Here is a 21,939-nt window from a genome sequence, read left to right as displayed (position 1 = left end):
AAGCGACGAGGGCGTCGGTAAAAATGAAATTCATAATTTCTTTTTTTTTTTTTGTATTCTGTTGCGTATGGCGAACATCTGTTCCATTGATATTGTGAGGTCGCTCCTGACTCAACCAACGGCGCTCTCTAAAGAATGCTTTTCTCTTAGCAGAGTCTTGTCAAACACGTCAGCTATCATCCGGTACAGCTGTATTTTAAAAAGACAGAAAACAATACAAACTTCCTATATAACTTAGGCAGTGTTCAGTCGATCTCAAAGCAGCAGCGAATGTGGATAGCCTCCTCTGCAATGGGCCCGCAGTACGCTGTGTCGTTGGCGTGCGTCGTCGCGACCATGATGTGGCCTACGACGGAGGGCCGGTGGGAACCCGGCTTTCCCTGGACGAGGAAGATGAGCATAAAAAACCCAGAAAACAACCCTACATTCAACTACGAAAAACTTGGGCCCTTGCAAGATGCATGGCAGGTATGTGATTAAGAAATACAGGGCGTTTTTTTGAAGGACTTACAGATATGTTTTAAAAAAAGACATGAAAGCTACACTAATGCGGTCTTTACATGTCAGTTGTACGGTCGATAGGAAGTATTATATAGGTCGATAATTATCACGATAAATCATTTATTTAACAAAAATAGGTTGATAAACTTTTTAATGATTCAACATAAATATATGATTCCAATCAAAGATCCTCTGAATGTCATCGAACGACGAAAAACACTAAATGAGTAAATATTAGAAATGCTTGGAGCGGGTAGGAAGCTCGGGAGTGCACTAAAGTTTCAATCATTGGGGTCCTCTGGAGGCGACATGACTCCAAGAGAGGTGAATCCGGGAGAAACTTCCGGTTTAGAAGGACACGCCCCAACATTGCTTCTTTTCCGTCCTCCTTCCGTCCTCCTTTCCGTCCAAAAGCCCCCACAAGGGGCTAATGGACGGAAAGGAGGACTGATTTGGGGCCAGCAGCGGCCTAGAGTGGCTTTGGTCTCCCTTGGGGGCGTTCCACCGGCCGCGTCTTCAACTTCCGGCTTCACTTGGTACTATAGAGTTTTAGCAGATCGTTTTTTCACCCCGATTAAGACACCTCCTCTCCCCTCCGGCGGCCTTGGGCATGCATCGCATCGCTATCGGGTGTCATTATCCGGGCGAAAAAACGATGTGCTAAAACTTTCTATTTCATTGCTTTGTCGAACCTCTATGTCGCCTCCTCTTCTTCCTACCTCAATGGTTACAACAGACCGATCTCACAAACGGCGCAATTTCACTGGCGGTTAAGTTCCGTTTGCGAAGCGGCTGCGAATACGGTTCCGAGCGACCGCGTTCAGACACACCGAGACGCGGTTGGCGGTTTCTCGACGATCACACGTGATATTTCGAGACTTGCGTTGGACAATTTGGTTTTCCAACTCAAAATCCAGGGAAAATATAAGAAGGGTGCAGAAGAGCTGGTGATTATCGACCATGTTAAACTGACCTGGGGAAAGGAAGAAACGTCAAAATGTAGAAAGACAGAAAATAGGACAACGTCATTGAGATGAGTTGGAGACGTCGTCCTGTTTTTTTTTTCTGTCTCTTCTACGTTCCGACGTTTCTTCTCTACCCCAGCCTCAGGTTAATTCAGCATGGCCAAAGTCCACTTCAATCCAAGATCCAAAGCCAAACTAGAGCTATTTTGGCACTCTAAAGATTTTTCTTCGGGTGGTCGTTCTTCGCACGCATTACGAGTTTCGGGCAGCGAAAACGAGACATAGACCTACAAAACCCGGCGGCGATTTTCCCGACTTCGTAGACAAGCAAAGCCCAGCCAGACATGGGCGCGCCTTGCTGACTCAGCACAGAACGGCACGACTCTTTCTTCGAAGTGGCCCTTTCCGTATAAAGAGCTGACCCTGTTATTGAAATAGAGGCCCAGTTTTTCCACCGCATTATTCGCTCTTATCATTTCCGGAGCTGTGAGTGGCACTGGTGAACCGTCCTGCGGGGGAATGTGTTTGGTGCTAGTCGGTCGTGGCTTCGTTGTGGCGGACTCTCGTCTCGTCACTCGCACGCCGATCGAGAGTACTTGTTTGACATTAAGCTCGAATAAATGCCATACGGATTTCTTATACATCGTCATGCAAGTACATTTTATTTCTTGAGTTGGGGCCCCTTATTTCTTTTGGTAGTAGTAAACGTTACAGGTCGAGCTAGCGCAGGTACCTTGCCCGATCCGCGTTAATGCGTTGGCTACGCTAATGGGCTCACGACGTCTTCGCAAATGGGCTCACGACACCTTTGGGGTGGACATGCACTGTGTCGAAAGCTTTCAGTAAATCACGCGACTGTCTTAGTGGTCGCAAAAGCTGCCACTTTGATCGATCGGGGGCGGGTTTCGATCTTCTACGGGCAAAGACTAACAAGGCATAGAACGAAAACTTTGACACCTTGAATAAAAAATGAAAAAAAACAAAAACTCTTGCCTATATTTAATCACCAGAGCGAAGACCCTTACGTTTACGAGTCAATTCTTTTCGCGGCGGATTCAAGTGACGGACGGGTTTGGTTTGCCCCCCACTCAAAACCAAGTTGGCATGCCACTGACTCTTTCCTTCTTACGCAAGAGGGAAAGCCGGCGTAACGAGCGAAAGAACAAAGCGAAAGAGCACGACGGGAACCGCGCATCGGCCTCAAGAGCCAGTCCAGTCCGGTCCAAACCACTCCGTCCCAACCAAAGACGGCCCCATGCATAAGGACGCAATTAAGAAAAAGTAAGACCCAGGAAAAAGAAAAGGCGAGTGGTTTTTTTCATCGCGGATGTGCGGACCAGAACAGGCGCGACACGTGCGAGCAATTTCCTGTGTTAAGCAGACCGTTCCCTGTCGCCCAGAGACAAGATTATTTGCTGCACGTGCCACCAGCTTAGCACTCACCGGAGGAAGCCGCACGCCCCCCCCCCCCCCCCTCCCCCCGTTTTATGCAAGACCGATAACCATTTCTTGTACACAAGATCGCCCATATAACTGACATAGACACCCGTAATAGACGCAAAATAAAAGACCACGAAGTAAAAAAAAAAAAAAAATCTCCCATTATCGCTCGAGCATTTTCTGAACTACCATATTATTTTCTTACCACAAAAGAAGAAACAAACAACAAAAGTTTAGACTAGGAGTAAGCATAATCGAAGGCGCGCTAGACACTCAGTAACTCTCATCGCCTAGAAACATGAGATGGCCGAACGCAAATTAAATTTTGGGTCATACATTTTAGAACTACGGAAAAATCGTACCTTTTTTTGTGCGTCCTGGAGATGTTTAAGATTCGCTGCGTCCGTGCAGAATTTTTTTTTTTATATATCACATATTTATGTTGTACGGCCACACAAATACGCGCTTGTCAGTAATGCATTGACCCCTCCACATTTAAGTTGTAATCCTGTTGAAACCAGTGTAAGATATACAGATGATCCATTTGCTCCTTACTTTGTGCATGTGCGTTACTTCGCTGTGATATAGAGTGGAGCAATGTCTGATTTTTACTATCGACAGTGTAAGAATGCTTAAACCTGAGTGAGTGACCTTTTTATTTGGCCCTACAATGCGTATTCTAGTAATAATGGGAGAAATAATGACATGTTTTGTTTCGATGTTTGCAGGTCCTGGAAGAAACATCGAAAAATACGTACTTCCTGATGTTTCGCACCCGAATCCTTTATTCTACGATATGTTTCCACGCAACAGCAAATATCACAGACAAAACGGACAAAACCGCCAATTACAGAATCACAGCCTACAATCGAAGACAAAAAATATAGTAAGTAGTTTACTAATCTTATTAATACTACTACTACTACTACTAATAATAACAATAATCAAGAATCAAGAATCGACTTTATTTGGTGCCTAGAAACGACCCTCCGGTTTTAGTACTAGCACACCCAAACACTTTTTATACCTAACACACATAAAGTTGTAAATGCAAAACCCCCCAAAAAATTAGGACAAGACATAAACATTTTATAATGAGGTAAAGTTGCACATCGGAAATACGATCAATGAAGAGATATATGCCTAAAAAGACAGCGAGACCTTTATATTCAGCGGAATTAAGGAACAGCAGCAACGACAAGTTTCGACGAAAGTATTATTTGGAGTCAGACGCAAGTATTAAAAAAAAAAAGTCTACTTCCACAAAAGATATCCAGGTGACTCTCAAGACCATATTAGGACTTTCTCAGACGAAACACTGGATTGTCTACACAGAATGAGAGATCCGCTTTTTCACGGCGTTGATGTAAACTAGGCAAATGTAGGGCACTTATTAAACAATCATGCCTTTACAAACATAAGTTATCGCGAAAGTACAATACCTACGTCTATAGATTGACAGGGATTTATTTTGAACTCGCTCTAGCATGAAGTAATTAGTGCTGGGACAGATGCTGTTCCAGACCACCGAGGTGTATTCCAGATGAGATCAAGCCAACGCGCAGTGCAGAACAAAGAACGCTTTTCGAAAATACTCTATAGACTTCCTACCGGCAACACCCAGAGTACGCAAGGCGGACATTTTCATGTGATCTATATGTGCGTCAAAGCGGAGAGAAAAAAGCAAATACCACACCAAGGTTTCCCACTTCACTAGCGCGACTTAGAACCTTTGAGTGAATACTGTAGGGAAAACATGTGCCGTGCGCTCTTCTCGTGTAGGACATTACTTTAGTTTTACCCTTATTTAAGATGAGGTTATTAGTCATACGCCAATAATAGAATGTACAGGCATACTCCTGAAGCATACTGGAATCACTGGCACTGCGAATTTCACAAAATATCTTAATATCATATGCCTATTGCAAAACTAAACAATTAGAAATAAATGAAAAACTGTCTCGTCTGTTTGTCTTTAATGTCCCTCTTTCCTTATCGTAAATTAATAACAAACACGCTCAACCATCTACATTAGACACGTCATTGAAAAAAATAGATAAAATAGAGGCCCTAGCACCGACCTCTAAGGGGCCCCGGAAGTGACACCATATCTCAAAGAGTATTTGCCGTTTATAAATATAATTCTAATATCTGTGATTAGTATTATTACAAACGTAAAGTTATAATTATATTATGAAATATAATTATAATAATATTCATTGCCAGGGGCTGACGGCTTAGGTAAATCCTATATTGGCTTTTGGGATCCCACCCGGGAAGTCACCAAAAAACAAGCCAGCAATAAAACAAAACAAATCAAATACCACACGTTAAATAAAGATCAATAATAACACTGAGTCCAAGGCTGATTCAAAGAAAAATTCAACATCAATAAAAACATTGAATTCAAGGCTGATTCAGAACCGGAAATCAAACGAACACTATGTCCATCATAGAGCAGCAGAGCCCTTTTTTGGTTTTGTCCTCGAATCTAAGAGGAAGGCAGGCGCTGGGAGCTGATTGAAAATATCTGGAACAGAGTAAGCTCCAGTTCCCATCCCATACCTCGTGAAACAGCGAGGACGCTTAAAACGGGCGGCCTGTCTTAAAGTGCGGGACGGTTCATACGAAACGAGAGTTCTACGTTCAAAAATACTGGAGTACGACTGCTTTCTGGAATGAGCAATACAAATTTGACATTTCGATATCGCTGAGAATAATCGTGCTTTTAGAGAAAACTGAAATATATGGCACACTTTTCAAAATGCATTAGAGAATATTGTTTACCTCGGCATGCCGCAGCCTTGCACCGTGAGCAAACACAGTCACCCCGTACCTGACTACACTGTACGCCAAGGCACGAACTAGAATCTTTGAGACGCCAAAGGAAACAAAAAGTATAATATTATGTAACAGAAAGGATACGTTCAGCAAGGCACGACATTTGTGGGCCATGTGCTCATTCCAGTATATGTGTTCATAGATAAGCCCTGCGTACATTGAGTTACCGACCCATTGAGTACGATCACAAATACTTGACATATTTTACACCAAACAAAAAAAAGGTCGTGTCTATGAAAACCAAATTTAGAGGATTACGGAAGCCCAACAACTTAGCTCTAGCCGAATTCGCCTTCAAATGATTACATGCCTATGCCTATGCTTAACCTTATTGACATTAGTTTCCAAATTATTAACGGCGCTGTCGAGATTTATATGCCAAAAAACCAACAATGTGTCGTCAGCGTTTTGATAACACAAACATCAAGAAGTGAGAGAAACAAGATCGTCGACATAAAAGTTATACTTCGTTTTACCATATGTCCATACACAGCCGACGTTACCAGCTGATGGCACAATCCAGACAGCGTTAAAAAGATAGCATCCAGATGTTCGTCGTGTTCATGTACGTGTTCTATTGTTTCTGAAGCAATCACAAACAAAAAAGGCTCCTCCTGGTCCCCTTAGCTCGTAGCGTCGGCTGCGCCCGAACTGAAGCTGAAACGAAGTATAAACAAAAGGGGCGATGGCGCAGAACACTGCGGAACCGCCGCTTGCAGAAAACAAAGGTTATTCACTTCCCGACGCACTTGCACACGCGTGATAGTCCAGATAGCATATCTGACACTAATGAATAAAAGGGTCCCCAGAACTCGAACTTATAATTTACGCAGCGGAATAGAGTGATTGACGTTACCAAAGGCTTTCGAGACGCCCAAACACACAATAATCTTCGACGTTAACTAAGAACAGCAGCGTACACTTCGCAGTTACAGAACCGCATTACGATTCTGATATCATGGGGTGGATGTACAAAAATCTAGTCATTACTGAAAGTAGGTTGCTTTTCTAAACTGTGCCCCAAGACAGGCAATATTGATATGGGGCGGTAATTCTCCCCTCAAAGTTTGTATATCGCCCTGAAAAATATGTCACTTTCAACTATTTCGTATACTCACGTGCCCCTATGAAGCCGTTAAGCGTAACAAAAAAAACATGGTTTAAAGACGCAAGTATTCTTTCGAGAAAACGAACGGTAATTCCATCGGCTTCATGTGATGTAGTCCATTTCATACTAAACAGAGCCGACTGGACACCTTCATCCCGATCATAAAGATAGCAGAAGGGCAATTTTCACCTTTCAAGGATACTTCCTGAATATTGCCACTCTATAATTTGTCTGAAGAGGTAGCAAAGAAAAAAAAACTAAAAAACGTTATGCTTTTTGAGTTTTCTTACTAATGTCGGGCAAAATTCTTGTATATGTCGTCATCAATTGAGCGCTAACTGTGGTGGCCTGTGAGACTTTTGGCAAATGATAAAGTTGGTGAAATAATAAAACGACTTTCTGATAACTTTTTAAAATAGAGCAGTTTAGCGAATCGTACAAGGGCATTGACCTTGTTCCTCGCAGCACAAAATTCGCCGAGCTGTGCTATGCTTTTAGCAGCTCGCATACAACACACCCAAAACCTTTTTTTTTTTTTTTTATCAGCAATGGCAGCTAAAATATGTGCAATTGACCAAACACAAATTCACCCCCGTTTTCATACTTTATTTTTATTAAAACCTGGCGCAATGCTTATGCGTTCAAAGAGTCGTGGACTGTAACAAGTGTTGGGTAAACATCAGAGTGGGATACCCCTTGGAGAGCGCACTTGACGGCAGTTCGAAAGTTGCTCATAAGCAATGTTGGCGGTAAGTAGTTATCTGTAACGGTGTTACCGGTAATGTGTTACTTTTATTGGTAACTTCGCATCGTACTCGTTAGTTATTGAAAAGAGTACTTACGTTACTTATTCCGACTAACGGGAACAGTAACCTTACTCGTTAAGTATCTTCCCAAGACTTGTGCAAAATTATACTCTAGTATTTTCGTGTTTCTATAAGCACTAAACCGTTTAAATTTGCTCGATTTTTTTGCGTTTTTGGCGTTTCTTTTTGTGAGTATTTATGTGTAACCATAAAAAAGATATGGTCATCATATTGAATTTATGGACTGACGTAATATTTCTTGCTTACACATATGCATATGCATACCTGTAACGTAAAAAGAGTAAGACGCGTTAATTCATATTTAAAAAAAAAATTACCCTAAACTAACGTTCGTCACTTCTTATAATTAACGGTAACGGTTACGTGCTATTTTTATTTTGAAGTAACGTAGGTCGGCAACGCGTTTCTTTCATTGCGAGTAACGTACTCCGTTACTTATTTTCGGTAACGCCTATAACACTGCTCATAAGCCCGCTCTGTGGCCCCGGTGACTGCATCTGGAGGGCGTCCGCATGGTGGTCCCCAGCGCTCCCGCGCAATAGCTTGAACTTTCGGACGCCCCAGTTCGGTTAAGGCAGGCCGGCGACTGATAGAGGGACGGTGTGGAGCGCACTCTGAAGCTGTTCAAACGGGTGTCACACGGCTGCCGATGACTGCGATGCGACCCTCTTGAAAGCCCGCCTGCGCGCTCACAGGCGACGACCGTCACTGTCTTTGGCTCGCCCCTCGGTGGCTGGTCCGTCGTCCGCAATGTCCACAAAAAGACTCTCGCTGAAGGCGCCGACAGGCGGCAACACCGCCGTAGAGTGTAGTTGGGGAAGCGCGCGCTGAAAGGCGACGAATCGTATTTGAAACGGCAAAAGCTTCTAGAATTTTTAAGGCTTTTTCTTCATGATCGCTAAAGCGGCTGGTCTAGCGGGCAAATTGTTTTACCAGACACAAAGATTGTTTTGTGCAGTGTGTCGGTGTCAGACCGTTGAACAGAATCACAATGAGTAAGGTACAAACGGCAGAAAGAAGAAAACATTACGAACCAATTAAAAGCATGATATTACTGTCAGGCAGGCAAAAATAATCAATTTATTCGGCCGAACAATTAGCGCGTAATAGAGATTTCAATTTATTCGGCCGAACAATTAGCGCGTAATAAAGCTAGTATGGCCATGGTGGATGAAAAACGCCTTGTTGATATCCGACATCGCCTGGTGAGAGTTACGAAATACCAGAGGGAAAGCAAATTGGAGAAGGAAAGAAATCATGCTTTTGGTTCTTAACTTCTCGGCTAGATGGCGCCAGCCCCCGCCCGATACGAAGGGAACAGCCGCTAGCATTCATCCATCCATCTTGTTTGGCAACCAGTCTGGAAACCGTGGAAACGCCTCAGCAGTGCTTGACCATCACTCGATCGGTCCACATCAGCAGCAAGATGGCGGCGCCCAGAGGCCGTACTTGCAAACGTCTACAGCGAGGTTTTTTAGAGCGCAGCTCTTAGGCGCCCGTTTCCGGCTTGAGCGGCGTCGCCGTCGCCATCGCCGCCGGGGTAACAGTGGGGTCACGTGATATCACGTTACCTTAAGGGGGCCACGTGACCTAAGGTTAGGTCACGTGACCTAAGGTTAGGTCACGTGACCTGAGGGGGGTCGCCTAAACTCAGGGGGGGTCCCATGACCTCACGGGAGTCACGTGACCTCAAGGGGGCCACGAGAGGCCATATGTCCCCCGTGGCGGAGTAGCAGGCAGAATGACGAGGTGAGGACGAAAGAAGAAGGGTATACCCTCCCCTCAGTACTCTTCAATCTTCCTCCTCAAGAGCTGAGCTCCAATTCGGTGTTACAGGGCTTTATGTTTCTGATTCACCCACCACTAAATGGCATCGAACAAATGGAAAGACGTGAACATAAGCAGGAGAGCGAGGTACACGTTTTGTCCTCCTCTCCTTAACGCACACATACGCGGGTTGCGCCAGGAGGCACCCACTGAGTGCGTCGCAGTCTCCAGAACGCCTCTCAAGAGGAAGGAGCGGACTTCACGAGGCGATAGCCTAAGAGAAGCGGCGATGCGCTGAGTATATGTAAGCTCATGCTCGACGTGCCGAAGGGGCAGTACAACGTAGAACAAGAAGACAACACCGGCGCACTACGTCATTGTGGATCACCGAGCCGCCCTAGGTGGCAAATACGCTTATACCCTCTACGCGAATCACCTCAGGGCGCCAGATGGACCCATCTTAGGGCGTCGTCGAGTGCTAGGATCACGCTGCTTGTGAGATACTGCAAGAGGCGATGGCGGTGATGCTGACTCGATATAAGCGGCACTGTGTGGGGCCACTAGTAATGACGTATGAGGGGATAGATACAGGCCTCGTCATCTAGATCGTATTGCAAAGAAATACTGCCTGAGAATGAGAGAGGGATGTTGGAACAGGGAGAGAACCAAGGAGTCCTCGTCCTACTACGACCGAAATTTGTGCGATAAAACGAGGCGCCGACAATGTATACATTTTAAGACTTAATTTTCTTGTAATTATTTTTTCTTTACATTTCAGCGAGAATACCACAGTACAAGTGAGAGCTCTAAGTCAAACTGGCTACCCGCTAGAAAACGTTATACGGGCAAGCTTCAATGGTATGTAACACTCGGAGGGAGGGGGGACACGGCTTGGGAGGGTCAACTTTTTAACCCTTTGTCCAAATTCATTCCAATATCTAGGGCGATTTAAGCCCCCTATTAGGAATGACTAAATCTAAAGCTTCATCCTTATAGACCCATTCTACAGTATCCTGCGTTTCCTAAGTTCCAAAAAAAGTGACTTCATTAGGAATGGTTTTTAAACAATTATAATTTCATTCCAAAAATGTTGTGTTTTAATGTGAAGTCGAATGCCCATAGGGCAAGTTAAGCTTGATATTGAGAAAAGGCAATTCTATAGAAAATAGAATTACACCCGAAAATAACAAAAAATATTGCACAAATATCTTTTTTCTGTTTTAGACTTAAGTTTTTATGATAAAAACGTAAGTTTTTTTGTTTCTTTTTAAATTTTTTATGAGTAATTTAACTTTTTCTTAAAGACATTTCAGTTCAAGTCACCCCTGAATGACGTTTTTAGGATACCAGAACGTTAAGCGATACATTTTCTCATACAAAAGTTCCTGCCAAATAGGAAATCTGAGGAGGAAGCATATGTTGTTTCAATCTAAAGTTTTTCTATTTTCTATGAGTGCCAAGCCTGCAAAATTCACCTGGAGAATAGGTAATACCTTCCGCTTTGAGACTTTCTTTATCTCTTTAGCATTAAATACAGCTTGCGTCGTTTGTGAGCAGAATATCTCTGGTACCACGCAATCCTCGACAGATAAACTGCCGACAACTAAGACGCAAACGATACTAAAGGAAGGCAGCAGAGTAGCAGCCTGATTTGAAGGGTAAGGTTGTGTCAAGAGGGCACTGCTGAAAATAATACAATACCACGTCACCGGGCAGGACCAATCGTAAGCCCTGTTTTGGGTCTCAACCAGTAACATTGTCCGGTGCCACTGAAGTAGTTTATAAAATACATTTCAGTTGTGGTAGGGTGTATATAGCTCAAACCGAATGCTGTCTTAATGACAGATTTCGAGAACACGCGGCCTCAATTCTCAATGAAGTTTGGTTCACAGCTGCCAATTCATGGCAAAGTTTGCGGATGTTCACCCCTTTTTAACGGCGTGCATGTGATGGGCTGTAGTAAAGGAAGTTTGCCAAAGGAGATGCTAGAAGCGGCTCTGATACACCATTGTGAACGAGGCTCGTGTATTAAATCGCATCCTTTCATTTGATAAAATAAGAGTACGATTGTATCGGTCGGGTTTAGGCCCTTTGTGTCCTTTTGTTGAGTAGGGCTACCAAAAATGTTTCCATATTGCTGTTTGTTTTTCATAAACTTTATGCGCCCTTCCCGTTACGTCGTGACGCTGTTTATTCTCTACTGCACGTGCATGAATCATGACAGTATTTCTATTGCCGACTTTATTTATGGAGGCAACTTCGACGGTTTTTTTTTGTATGGACGCTGGGTAGTTTTTCCTCTTCAAGATAGCTGTGATATCCGTGCGATACGTTTGCTCGGTGCAATTTTTCAATAAACCTTTTAGTTGCAAGTTAGCGCTCGTTGTTGCGACTACCTTCCTGGCTCCGTCCTGGAGTTGGCCTTCACCTGTCGTCAACGGCAGCAAAGCTTCTAATAGAGTTCGACTCGGCACGGGCCAACGACGCTAGGCAGAATCACGCTCAGATCCCCGAAACCAGCCCTTAAGACACCGGGCCGTTGGTGGCCCTCGTTGAGGGCTCTAAACACAAAAAGAAAGTCTTCCGGAAGCCCCGAGATGATCTGGGAACACCAGCACTTGAGAGAAGAAACGCCGGTGTACGTGTGTATGTCTGTGTGTGTGTATGTCTATGTGTGTGTTTGTGTGGAACTATCGGCGTTGTGTTTTAGTTCAACGGCAAAAGCGTGGACACCTTGGATCAGACACCGGAGCATGGCAAGAGCGGTTACGGCATGCTTCATCTGTCCCTCGCTGAAAGAACACAGGGCAATTGCATCAGCCGCCCCTGCGATTCGAACACCACGTGAACACTCGAACTCCGGGGAGGCTCCTCTCGCTCAGCAGGCCTTCCCCCCATTCCAGTTTCCTCAAATGTCCTTTGTTTCGTTTTCTCCTCATTCGTGACAATATTGTTCTTCGCTGGCTATAGCAGGGAGTTCGTGTCGTCGGTCATCCATCGTTTGCTGACAAATTCTGACTTATCGAAATACGTCCGAGTAGAGAAACGTAGGGTTGTTTGTCCTATTTCCATGTCTCCCATAACCTAAGGCACTAGCCGGGAAGTTTTGTGGACAGCTGTTTTTAAACCAGATTTTCGGCTCGACCAGCTTGCACCTTTTTGGTCGCAGAAGGCAGGTTCTAAAAAAAATCGGAGACCCTACGGTGGATTGCGACCTAGGTGTAATGTCCAATATTCCTGTGAAGTGTGGTTCTTGCAATGTGGGTCAGAAGGCTAGGTGTCTTAATCACAACTTAGTTGAGCACAAACGAACGGTGAAAAACAAATCTAAAGGTTCAGAATAAGCGAATCATTTTTCTTCTGAAGCAATTGTGTCGTTGTTTGGAAAAATACTGAAGTGCTCCACAGAGAAAGGGACAGTTACAAACGTTCAGTGAAATAGTCATTGATGACTGATGGGCACGCTTGTTGTTTTAGCGACATGTTCGTTTCTCTAGACAACTGCATGAAAGCATCTCTTAATTACAGCCGTTTCATTCTGGTTTTATTGGTAGTTGGTTGTACTCATTCCTCTTCTTGCTTGGTGATCATTGGGTTATTAACCTTGACTATGTCCTCAGTTTCTGTCCGTCGCACGGTGCAATCTATTATCTCTTTGTTGCGGAAATTGGTTTGGAGGTTGATGTGTGCCCTGTTTGGATACGTGTATTCTGGTTAGTTACCCGGACGTCACCGCTGTCCTCCATGTCTTCTTTTGGTATGTTTGGTTTTCTTTCTCTTGGTTGGGAATTTATGCTTGTCTTTCGTAAAATAAACTTCAGCTGTGTTTGGAGATTCGTGATGTCTTTTTTTCTGTTTCCCAACTCTCTAGGGTTAAACATGGCAGCTCTTAAGCAGCTCGCTGGCACCCTTGCATTAAAACGTGTTCAGATTCGCTCTATTTGAATCTAAATACGCTATGTCATTTTGTTCTACACTGGTGAACAGCTGCAGCGAGGAAGCTTTAGCGGGTTTCTTTCAACATCTTTGTACTTGCTTCATTTACTACACTGCGGTTATATGTTAGCCTGTTTCAGAAAATCGTCTCATGAGTCAAATTTTTGAAAGTGGCAACTGTTTGCTTCAATCCCAAGAGTGCTGACCAGGAGGCTCCCCAATAATAATGTTTGTTGTCATTTCAGTCAAGCCAAGCTTGACTGATCTATGAATCTAGTAATAAGTCAAGCGTTCTCACCTACAGGTGCTTCCGCAGATTTAAAGTGTTCGGTGGTGGTGCTCAAAAGTGAAATGTCGGAAATTAAATATAACTATGCCAAGTTACAAGTTGTAACCAAGTTACGGTTATAGTTACAACGATTTTATTTTAGCTTATTTAGTTTAAAAAATTGTTACTAATTACAGTAACATACATAGTACTTAGTTACTTTGCGGCTTTGCTTCACTATCAGGTCAGTATTAGTGTGCAGACTGGAAAGCTTTTAGCTGCGTAATCGCGTCTAAACTTTTTTGAAAGTCCAATACCATGTTTTTGTACCCCAAAACCAGGAACACTCCCAAGTGCTACTCCAGTTCCCCCAGGAAGCTACACGTACGTTGAGTACGATAACTCCACCTGCTATTGCAGAAGTACTCCCTTTCCTGATAGGGGTAAGTTAGGTTTTATGCTCGACAAACGTGGAGCATTTTTGTTTTTGTGGTATTTACAAGTTTCATTGCAAAAATGATTTTCCTACGCAGGTGTTGCTTCGAAGCCTCAGCGGAGCACTGATTTAACCGAAAATCTCCTAAACGAACACTTCCCTTCTCCGGAAAATTCTCACTATATGGACATGTATGTGGTATACAGCGAGCCGCAATGTTACATTCTCAGGAGTCCCGCAGCCCGGGGAGGTAAGGGCATTAAAACTTCAGCAAGGTTAATGTAACACTGTCTTGAATTCCGCTAATTTAAGTGGTAAGGAAAGCAGTACAGTTTGCTTTATAGCGGAAGAAGAAACAGGCAAATCAAAGCTGCCTAACGCACGAATCTAGAATAAAACAAGCTGTATAAAAGGCGTACTTTGACTGATTTAGTTTGCGTTGATTTTATTTATATTTGCGCGTAGACACGTACTACATGTGTAGGATAAACCATACGTTATGTGGCATGTTCAGCTTACTGAGGTCGTGCTCTAAACTCGCCAGTAATCGTCGGTGCCTCGAATGCTTATATCCATTGGTACGTCCATGAAAACAGGGGCACTCTTGGCACCAAAGTTTTGTTCCAACTAAAAAGGAGTGTTCCAAACAGTGCCCAGTGTCATGCCCAATCAACATTTGTTGAATTCTGGACGAAGAAGGTAACTTCACAGGACCGCAATGAAATGTCTTACGCTGCTAGTATCGTGTGTTTTTTTTTCTCAATACATTAAGAAATTTAGTGAAACGTACTTTAACGCAATTTGATGCTAAGTTGAAGACTTGCAAGTAAAAAAGGCCTCTCCGAATTATCTACATTTGACTGATAATGAAAGGCAGGCACTAGTGCAGAAAAACTTAATAGATGTTTTATGCATCGCCTCTGTCAATAAACACCTAAAACTGAAAATCCCGCGTAGGCGATAACATGGAGATTTATTTGATAAAGAAACACCATTGGCGATCGTAGCCTCCCGGCGATCGAAAAATCTGCATCTATACACGGTCTCACCATATCTTGGGAAACGGCGAAGGCTACGGTCCGAGTGAACCAATCAGTGCGTCGAAGCTAGAACGTTTGTTTACCAGTTGCTAGTCCTAGTTGCGCGCAGTGCTGTCAATGCCATGAGCAGGAGAGAGAAAAAAAACCGCTTCTGAACAAAATATGAGTGACGGGCTAATTTCCCATGGCGACAACTCTGACGTCTGGGACACAAGAGGGTTCAACTTAAGGAGGCAGTTCCTCGTTCCCCTCTTCCGCTCTCGCCCCCGTGTCTTTTTTTAAAGGCCGACGTGCACTTCGCGCTTTCCACTTTTTATAGCTGCCTTCTTTCCCGTATCCAGTTCATCTTTGCAACATGTCCCAACATGGCACCCCTCGCAGTTTTCGAAGGTATGACGCTAAGAGGATCAATTTCCCTGCAGGGAACCAAGGCTGTACGTCGGCCTTTAAGGGCTGCCTATCTTCACAGCCATCACTCTGATTGGTTCGAAGGTGCCGTAGTTTTCGCTCTGCGACAAGCCAAGTTGAAACAATGTATACTACAGTCTGTTGCTGGGATTCGCTGATGACAATCATCCACGTTTCGCACCGCCAGGCTTACACCCGTTGCACAGGTGGTGACTTTAGCGAACCCCCGCACTTCAATTGTGTAATATGTCCATCTAAAATTTTATAGTTCAGTAGTTTTCGATGACGCTCTGCAGGTTTCTAATTTGAAACATACTTTCATTATCACCAACTATAAAGCTACCTAACAAGTCTTAGTTGATTGTATGACTTGTCGTTACGTTTAGCCCATTATAATATGAGCCCCATAGTTTTAGAACTCATTCCCACAGAAAGCATTAATGCACCTTTCGCGATTTTTTTTTTTTTTTTTGCTTTACATATGATTGTTCGAGTTAAAATCAAGCATCATGTGTACTGACCGCATTCTTAAAACTGTTTGAGAGCGTGGTAGAAGTGCACCTTTCTAGTTATTTCATATAAATATTAAATGAATCGCAACACGGTTTTCTTGAGCCTAAAACATTCGAAACTAAAAGTATTTTAGTTTGTTGCCAACCATGGGCAGGTCGACGCCATTTATTTTGAGTTAGGTAATGCATTTGACCAGGTGCCCTATGACGTTTTAGTGCACAAGCTATCGGAAAGTCGCGTTGGCCGGTAGGTTTGTAGTTTCAGTCATATCTTTACGGGTTATCGAGATGATATATATCATCTGGCGCTCCTCGGGGTCCTAATCTCGGACCCTTACTTGTTAACATTTTTACCATTAATCACTCCCTTCGGGTAAAACATTCAAGGTTGCTTCAGTTCGCTGATGATATTAATATATTATAACGGATTCAATCACATGTTGATTGCGAGCTGCTGCAGGAGAACATATCTGCTATCTCTTAATGCGGGGTTTTACAGAAGTTACGTCTAAACAGTAAAAAAAAAACACTTTTTATCCCTTAAAGGGACACTGACAGGGTATTTATGCTCGCCGAGGTTTTTAGTTGTACGTGACATATGAGAGCGCAACTACCCAGAACAGAATTTGCGGCTCGAAATTCGGTTTCTTTCCGCCCGAAAACCGCCGATCAAGAACTGGCCGGTTCGAGTCTCGCTCACTCTCTTTTCCGCGGTCACGGGCCGTTTTCCAAGGTATCGATGCGACCACCAAATTTAATCAAAGTCGTGGGTCGCTGAAAGCACACACTCAATATTAAAAATAGAAAAAAATATAAAACCCATTTTTTGTGGCTTCTAAAAAGCTGCAAATACGTTGATTGAAAAAAAAGTTCCACAGACAACCGGAAGCATTCTGTGCGTGCGTCGTTTCGCGTATCGTGGGACTCGCAGGGACGGCGATGGCAGCGGACGACGGGCGTGGGACCTCTATTTCAGAACTGTCGTTCGCGGTACCGGCGAATTTCGTCTGCCTTTAAAAGAGAAATTTGGGACTGGTCAAAAGATTTGGTATTCATCCCGTACGACACGCCCGACCACCAAGCCGATTTGCACGAAGACGTCGCCGAGCCGTCGCTCCCTTCTTGTGGCTGAAGACATCGCTCGAGCAAACGTCGAGCGCGACATGTCTACTTCGAGTGGAATATGCACGCGTACGATCTCTTTGCTAGGTGAGAATGTCGCCAATGCGTGGTGCATCCCGACTTCGACCCGGGAATGCTTTTGCTAGAGGAAAATCTGCAGCGAACTTTCCAACTTACAGTTTATCGGCTGAATTACTACTAAGGAAAAAGATACCTCACTTTCGATATGCCCCAGTAGCTCAGTGGGAAAGACGTCCCCATCACACCCGGTAGTGCCGGGTTCAATCCCCCGTGGAACTTTTTTTTTTTTTTTTTTTTGATGTCTACATTTCTTTTTTTTTTTTTTTTACAATTATTACTGAAGAAACAAAAAAAAATAAGAAACAAATGTTGTGGACGACACGTCGCTGAATTAGATGGTATGGGATATCCTTTTTGACACCTCCGAACTCAATGTAATCACTTTCCACAAAATGCAAGGAGCATATAAATCAGGTAGCGTCCGCTTTCCGAGGTGCCCGTAAATGGTCTACAGGAATTGCAGCCAGCCATTGGTCCCGATCCCGTTGATCTTTCGGAAACTCTGTCGCACAATGCCACTTCTGTTTCGGACGCGGGACATGTGAGCCAGCTCTTCACGCAACATCTTGGGTGTATTCTTTTCGGAGCCGATCAAAATTCACCACGGGCACTCACTACTCATCTCCAACTCCTCAATGTACAAAACAACTCATCTTGGAGTAGAGAACAACGAGCGGAACATACATAACTGCAAAAGAATCCCACGGCGAGCAGTTCCCATACGCCGCCTGTCGTCTGCTACCAAGAAGGAGAAAAAAAAAAACACACGGTCGGGTGTAGCCACGTGACTTCCGCCACTCACTCTCTTCTCTCCACTTCTCCGACCTCCGTCGGGTTTCGGTTTCGGTTTCGAGCAGTTGCGTCTTTTGGATTTATTAAAAAAATACGCTACTTTGTTGCAAAATATTAATTGGGTAGTCCTCCGACACCATAATGAAGCGCCTGGCAAAAAATTAAAAAAAAAATTTGGGGGGTGTCAGTGTCCCTTTAATAACAAAATAATCGTGCGCCTTTTTATTTATTTATTTTTTTATAAACTAGACAATGAACCACTGCGACGGGAATATTTACTTCACTTACGGGTTTATATTGATTAATTTCTTAATGTGTCTTAAATTTAGTTAGTTCTTGCCTGCGACTTTTGGCTTTGTTTTCGGGTATAAAAGGCTGCCCAAACAGGACACTTCCACGACGCAAGAAACGACACTTCTCCGCCGTATGAAATGCGGCAATCTGCATCCGCCTGTTCCCTTGTTTGTTTGTTTCTTTTTTTTGCCGAGAGTAAAGTTTGTTTTTTGCTACTGTCCGCTTCTCTTCTTGACGGAGGCATAGTGCATGCTAATCATGCGAGTTCGGACAGTCACTCACACGCTCTGTTGGCTGTCAGTCAATCGCTCAAGGCCTCCGCTGCTGTTAAGCCTTATCCCGAAAACAGGAAAGGGAAGGTTACGAGGGCGCAGAAGAAGGAGATGGACAGGCGCCGACGTCACAGGAAAGCGGATGAGGCGAGGACGAAAGCCGTGATGGTTGCCTGGTGTACGTACAAACAGAAGACGGTCCAACTTCCACTTCATATGGCGGAGGAGTGTTGCTTCCCTATGTTCTGAAGTATCCTGTTTGGACAGCCCTTAACCCGTCATTTTAAAGAGCTTTCATGTGTCGTCAGGCTTTACACCCCTATTATGCGTTCGTAACTATAGTTCGGCACTGTAGTTTGGAACTGTCCGGTGGCGAAACTCCTCCCAACGACCACCGGTCCTTCTTTTAGCTACGAGTGAATGTTACTCCGGCTAAGCTTGCAAACATTGGCGCCGGAGTTTTGCGAGATTATGCATTTTTGTAGAAAACTGTGCACAGCACAGTTTTCTACACGTTGCCTTAGACTTGTTTCACTGTTGCTTATATATGTCCCTCGCACGAATTGTCGTCTCCACAACACGCTCTATACATCCAAGACATATGTACATTTTCCCCATTTTACGAACTCAGAGCAATTATAATGCAATGAGTGCGGTGGTTGACATTTTTGGAAGTGAGATGGACTTCAAAAGTGTACTTACCTTCCACATTTACTAACGCCAGTGTTCGGATTTTCTGTGTTTTGTTATTTTGAGCGTTTTTTTTTCATGTAGGTGTATGTGCCTGTAGGGGTGTGCACCACTAGTATATGGCATAGGTTATGTCTAGACACAATACAAATAAATCTTTAAAAAAAAAACGCGAAAACATAATGTTTTCAAAAACTATACATATATAATTAAGAAACGCTTTGTCAGAATAGTCAGCTGAGCTCTAATTATAAAATAAAATTATTCAATGCCTATTCTTGCCTCTCACCTTCAAGAAAAAATTGATACCCATTCAATATTAATTTCATTTTTTTTTTCTTGTGTGCTGAAACAACACGATTCTGTGGTTTAAAAACATTAAAAAAAAACTTTACTTATCTAAGGCTTGTTCACCTTTGTAACGATTAGTGTTACGACGCGATTAGGGAAAGCAAAAACAACGCGCCAAAAACAGAGCCAAGCAGACGGAGTAGTACTCAGGACACGAGTTGACTGACAGCTGAAATTTTTATTTTACATTATTTACTTTTACCAGCTCCTCTGCGCTGCCACTGACTTTCGCTTTCATTTGGAGTTGCTTCCTTTCGCACGTTTCAGTACTTTCTTAGTCGCCAAAAGCTGTCCTTAGAATTTTCACAATTAATTGCTGTCTCTCTTTGTTTTCATAGGATGCGATTTGTGGCTGAGAAAAACCGAGTTGAAAAGTATAGTGGATGGCCTGAAGGATGATATTTTAAAAAAAGAAGAGGAACTAATCAAGGAGATTAAGGAACAGCTTGGAATCACTGAAAACTGTACTGCGACAGATAATCAAAAACGAAATCTAGAAACATGGGTAGCAGAGGACATTGAAAAATGGTTTCAAGATGTCGTATTGAAACGGATTTCTCCCGATTGCGCTCTCGCCTTCATGATAACTTGTGGAAAGCCGTTTTATAGAGTTTACAATCCGGTAACGTGTAATACCACATTAACAGGGCAATACGAGTCAATTTCTCATAATTATCATTCGTGATCTTCAACTGCACGTCGGGTGGTGAGCGATCATCCATTTGTATGCAAACTTGAGATTAAAAAAGAAAAAATTCCACTGTGTCGTGTCTTAATTGCATTTCTAGAAATATAATGAGTTTAGGAAACCACCGATTTCATTTAGTTCTGACAGCAAAGGAAACAAAAAGACACACAGGGTATTTTAGCTAACTTGCGCCGAGACTTTAAAAAAGCATGGTGTGCGCTACGCGTTTCAAACAGGCCCAGTATTGTTCAATTGACCAAGTCAAGTTATTTTTATGCAATGGGCCAACTTGGCTAATTAACTCAGAATTATTAGCTAACTTTTTAAATGTTTTGCGCACCTCCCTCTAATACAAACGTAGTGTTGAAAAACATCCGATCGTGTCGTTTTCAGGAAGGTAGCGTTTTCATGTCTAATGTTTTAAAACATTAAAAAAAACATAGGTATGTGTCCGCCTTCTTTGGATCCCGACTGGTATGCGCTGAGGCCTTCCTAGTCTAGGAGGTGCTCGGTCAGGGGTCTCCAAACGTGACCCGCGGCCAAGATCCATCTTGCGGAGGAGTTCCGGCTTCGCGCCTGCAGGAGGCAACAGTCTTTACAGTGACGCCCGGCCCGCAGTCTACTACTATTAACGTAAAAATAGGGGAGCGTAAAAAAAAAGATATGAAAGAAACGGTGCCGTGACGCGTACTAAAGGCGCAAGCGAGAATATAAAGCAATGAGGGTAATCTGCGTCAAAATGGGTGCTCGTTCGCCATATCATTTATAATACATTGTGATCACCAGCAATTCTTCTTTGTCGTCCCCTGATTAAAGTCTGTGAAACTTTGTTAGAATTATTTTGCATTCTTACGTGTATCGTTCTTACTATCTCTTATTGTGTATTTTTATTATAAGTTTTACCATTTTCCTCGGCCTTTACCCTCTGGGATTATGAAAAAGTTCTTATGCGTTTTGATTTATGCCTGGAGAATTTGTTTAACAATTACCTTGAAATGTCGTAACTATACTTCATTTCAGCTTCGGTCCGAGCGCGGCCGATGTTATGAGCCGAAGGGCCAATCAAACAGCGAAAGAGGCACAACGTCATGGCGTGCTCTCTGCAGTTGATTGGACCAGCCGGTATTCGCTGTCTCTCTGTGCACTGCTCCTCCGCCGGCTAGTACTGTCAAGCGCAGAGAGAACGCCATGATGCGCCGCTTTTTGCGCTGTTTGATTGGCCCTTCGGCTTATAACATCGGCCGCGCTCGGACCGAAGCTGAAACGAAGTATAGAAACACATCGAACTTAAAGTTATGCATGTATATGTACTAGGCGTTATCTTTTTTTTTTCTGGTTCATGTGATGGTATTGAAATAGTTATTTATATTTAATTATTTTTATTGACTTATTTATATCCCCCCTTTCCTTCTTCCACTCCACCCCTCCCCCCGAGATAGCAACATATTTCAAGTCTGACCCCTGAGCCGAAACATTTGGAGACTCCTACAGAGGACGTAGATTTAAGAGAGGGAGCCACTCAAGCCACAAGGAGCTTGCTAACATAACGCTAGAGCACGATCGTAATGACTGCTAAAACATCATCACTGCACTTAACTGG

At 43.5% G+C, this 21,939-nt stretch overlaps 1 protein-coding gene across 1 annotated transcript; it reads left to right on the top strand.

Annotated features, from left to right (window-relative positions):
- The first annotated feature begins 270 nt into the window (after window positions 1-270).
- LOC120850092 lies at window positions 271-20,336 on the top strand. Its single transcript, XM_040222455.1, has 6 exons — window positions 271-468; window positions 3,635-3,792; window positions 10,228-10,307; window positions 13,995-14,096; window positions 14,187-14,345; window positions 19,990-20,336. The coding sequence occupies exons 1-6, from the start codon at window positions 271-273 to the stop codon at window positions 20,334-20,336; spliced, it is 1,044 nt and encodes a 347-aa protein (XP_040078389.1).
- The last annotated feature ends 1,603 nt before the right edge of the window (window positions 20,337-21,939 follow it).

The sequence above is a fragment of the Ixodes scapularis genome, unplaced genomic scaffold (assembly GCF_016920785.2).
Source record: "Ixodes scapularis isolate PalLabHiFi unplaced genomic scaffold, ASM1692078v2 PGA_scaffold5__190_contigs__length_132052651, whole genome shotgun sequence".
Classification (NCBI taxonomy): domain Eukaryota; kingdom Metazoa; phylum Arthropoda; class Arachnida; order Ixodida; family Ixodidae; genus Ixodes; species Ixodes scapularis.
This window is presented reverse-complemented; position numbering and strand designations above follow the sequence as displayed.

What these genes read in the sequence shown, in the direction of transcription:
- LOC120850092 (XM_040222455.1), top strand. Translation starts at nt 271, where the DNA reads ATGTGGATAGCCTCCTCTGCAATGGGCCCGCAGTACGCTGTGTCGTTG. An exon ending in TATACGGGCAAGCTTCAATG is followed by an intron (nt 10,308 to 13,994) that starts GTATGTAACACT and finishes CCCCAAAACCAG; the next exon opens with GAACACTCCCAAGTGCTACT. An exon ending in TACTCCCTTTCCTGATAGGG is followed by an intron (nt 14,097 to 14,186) that starts GTAAGTTAGGTT and finishes TTTCCTACGCAG; the next exon opens with GTGTTGCTTCGAAGCCTCAG.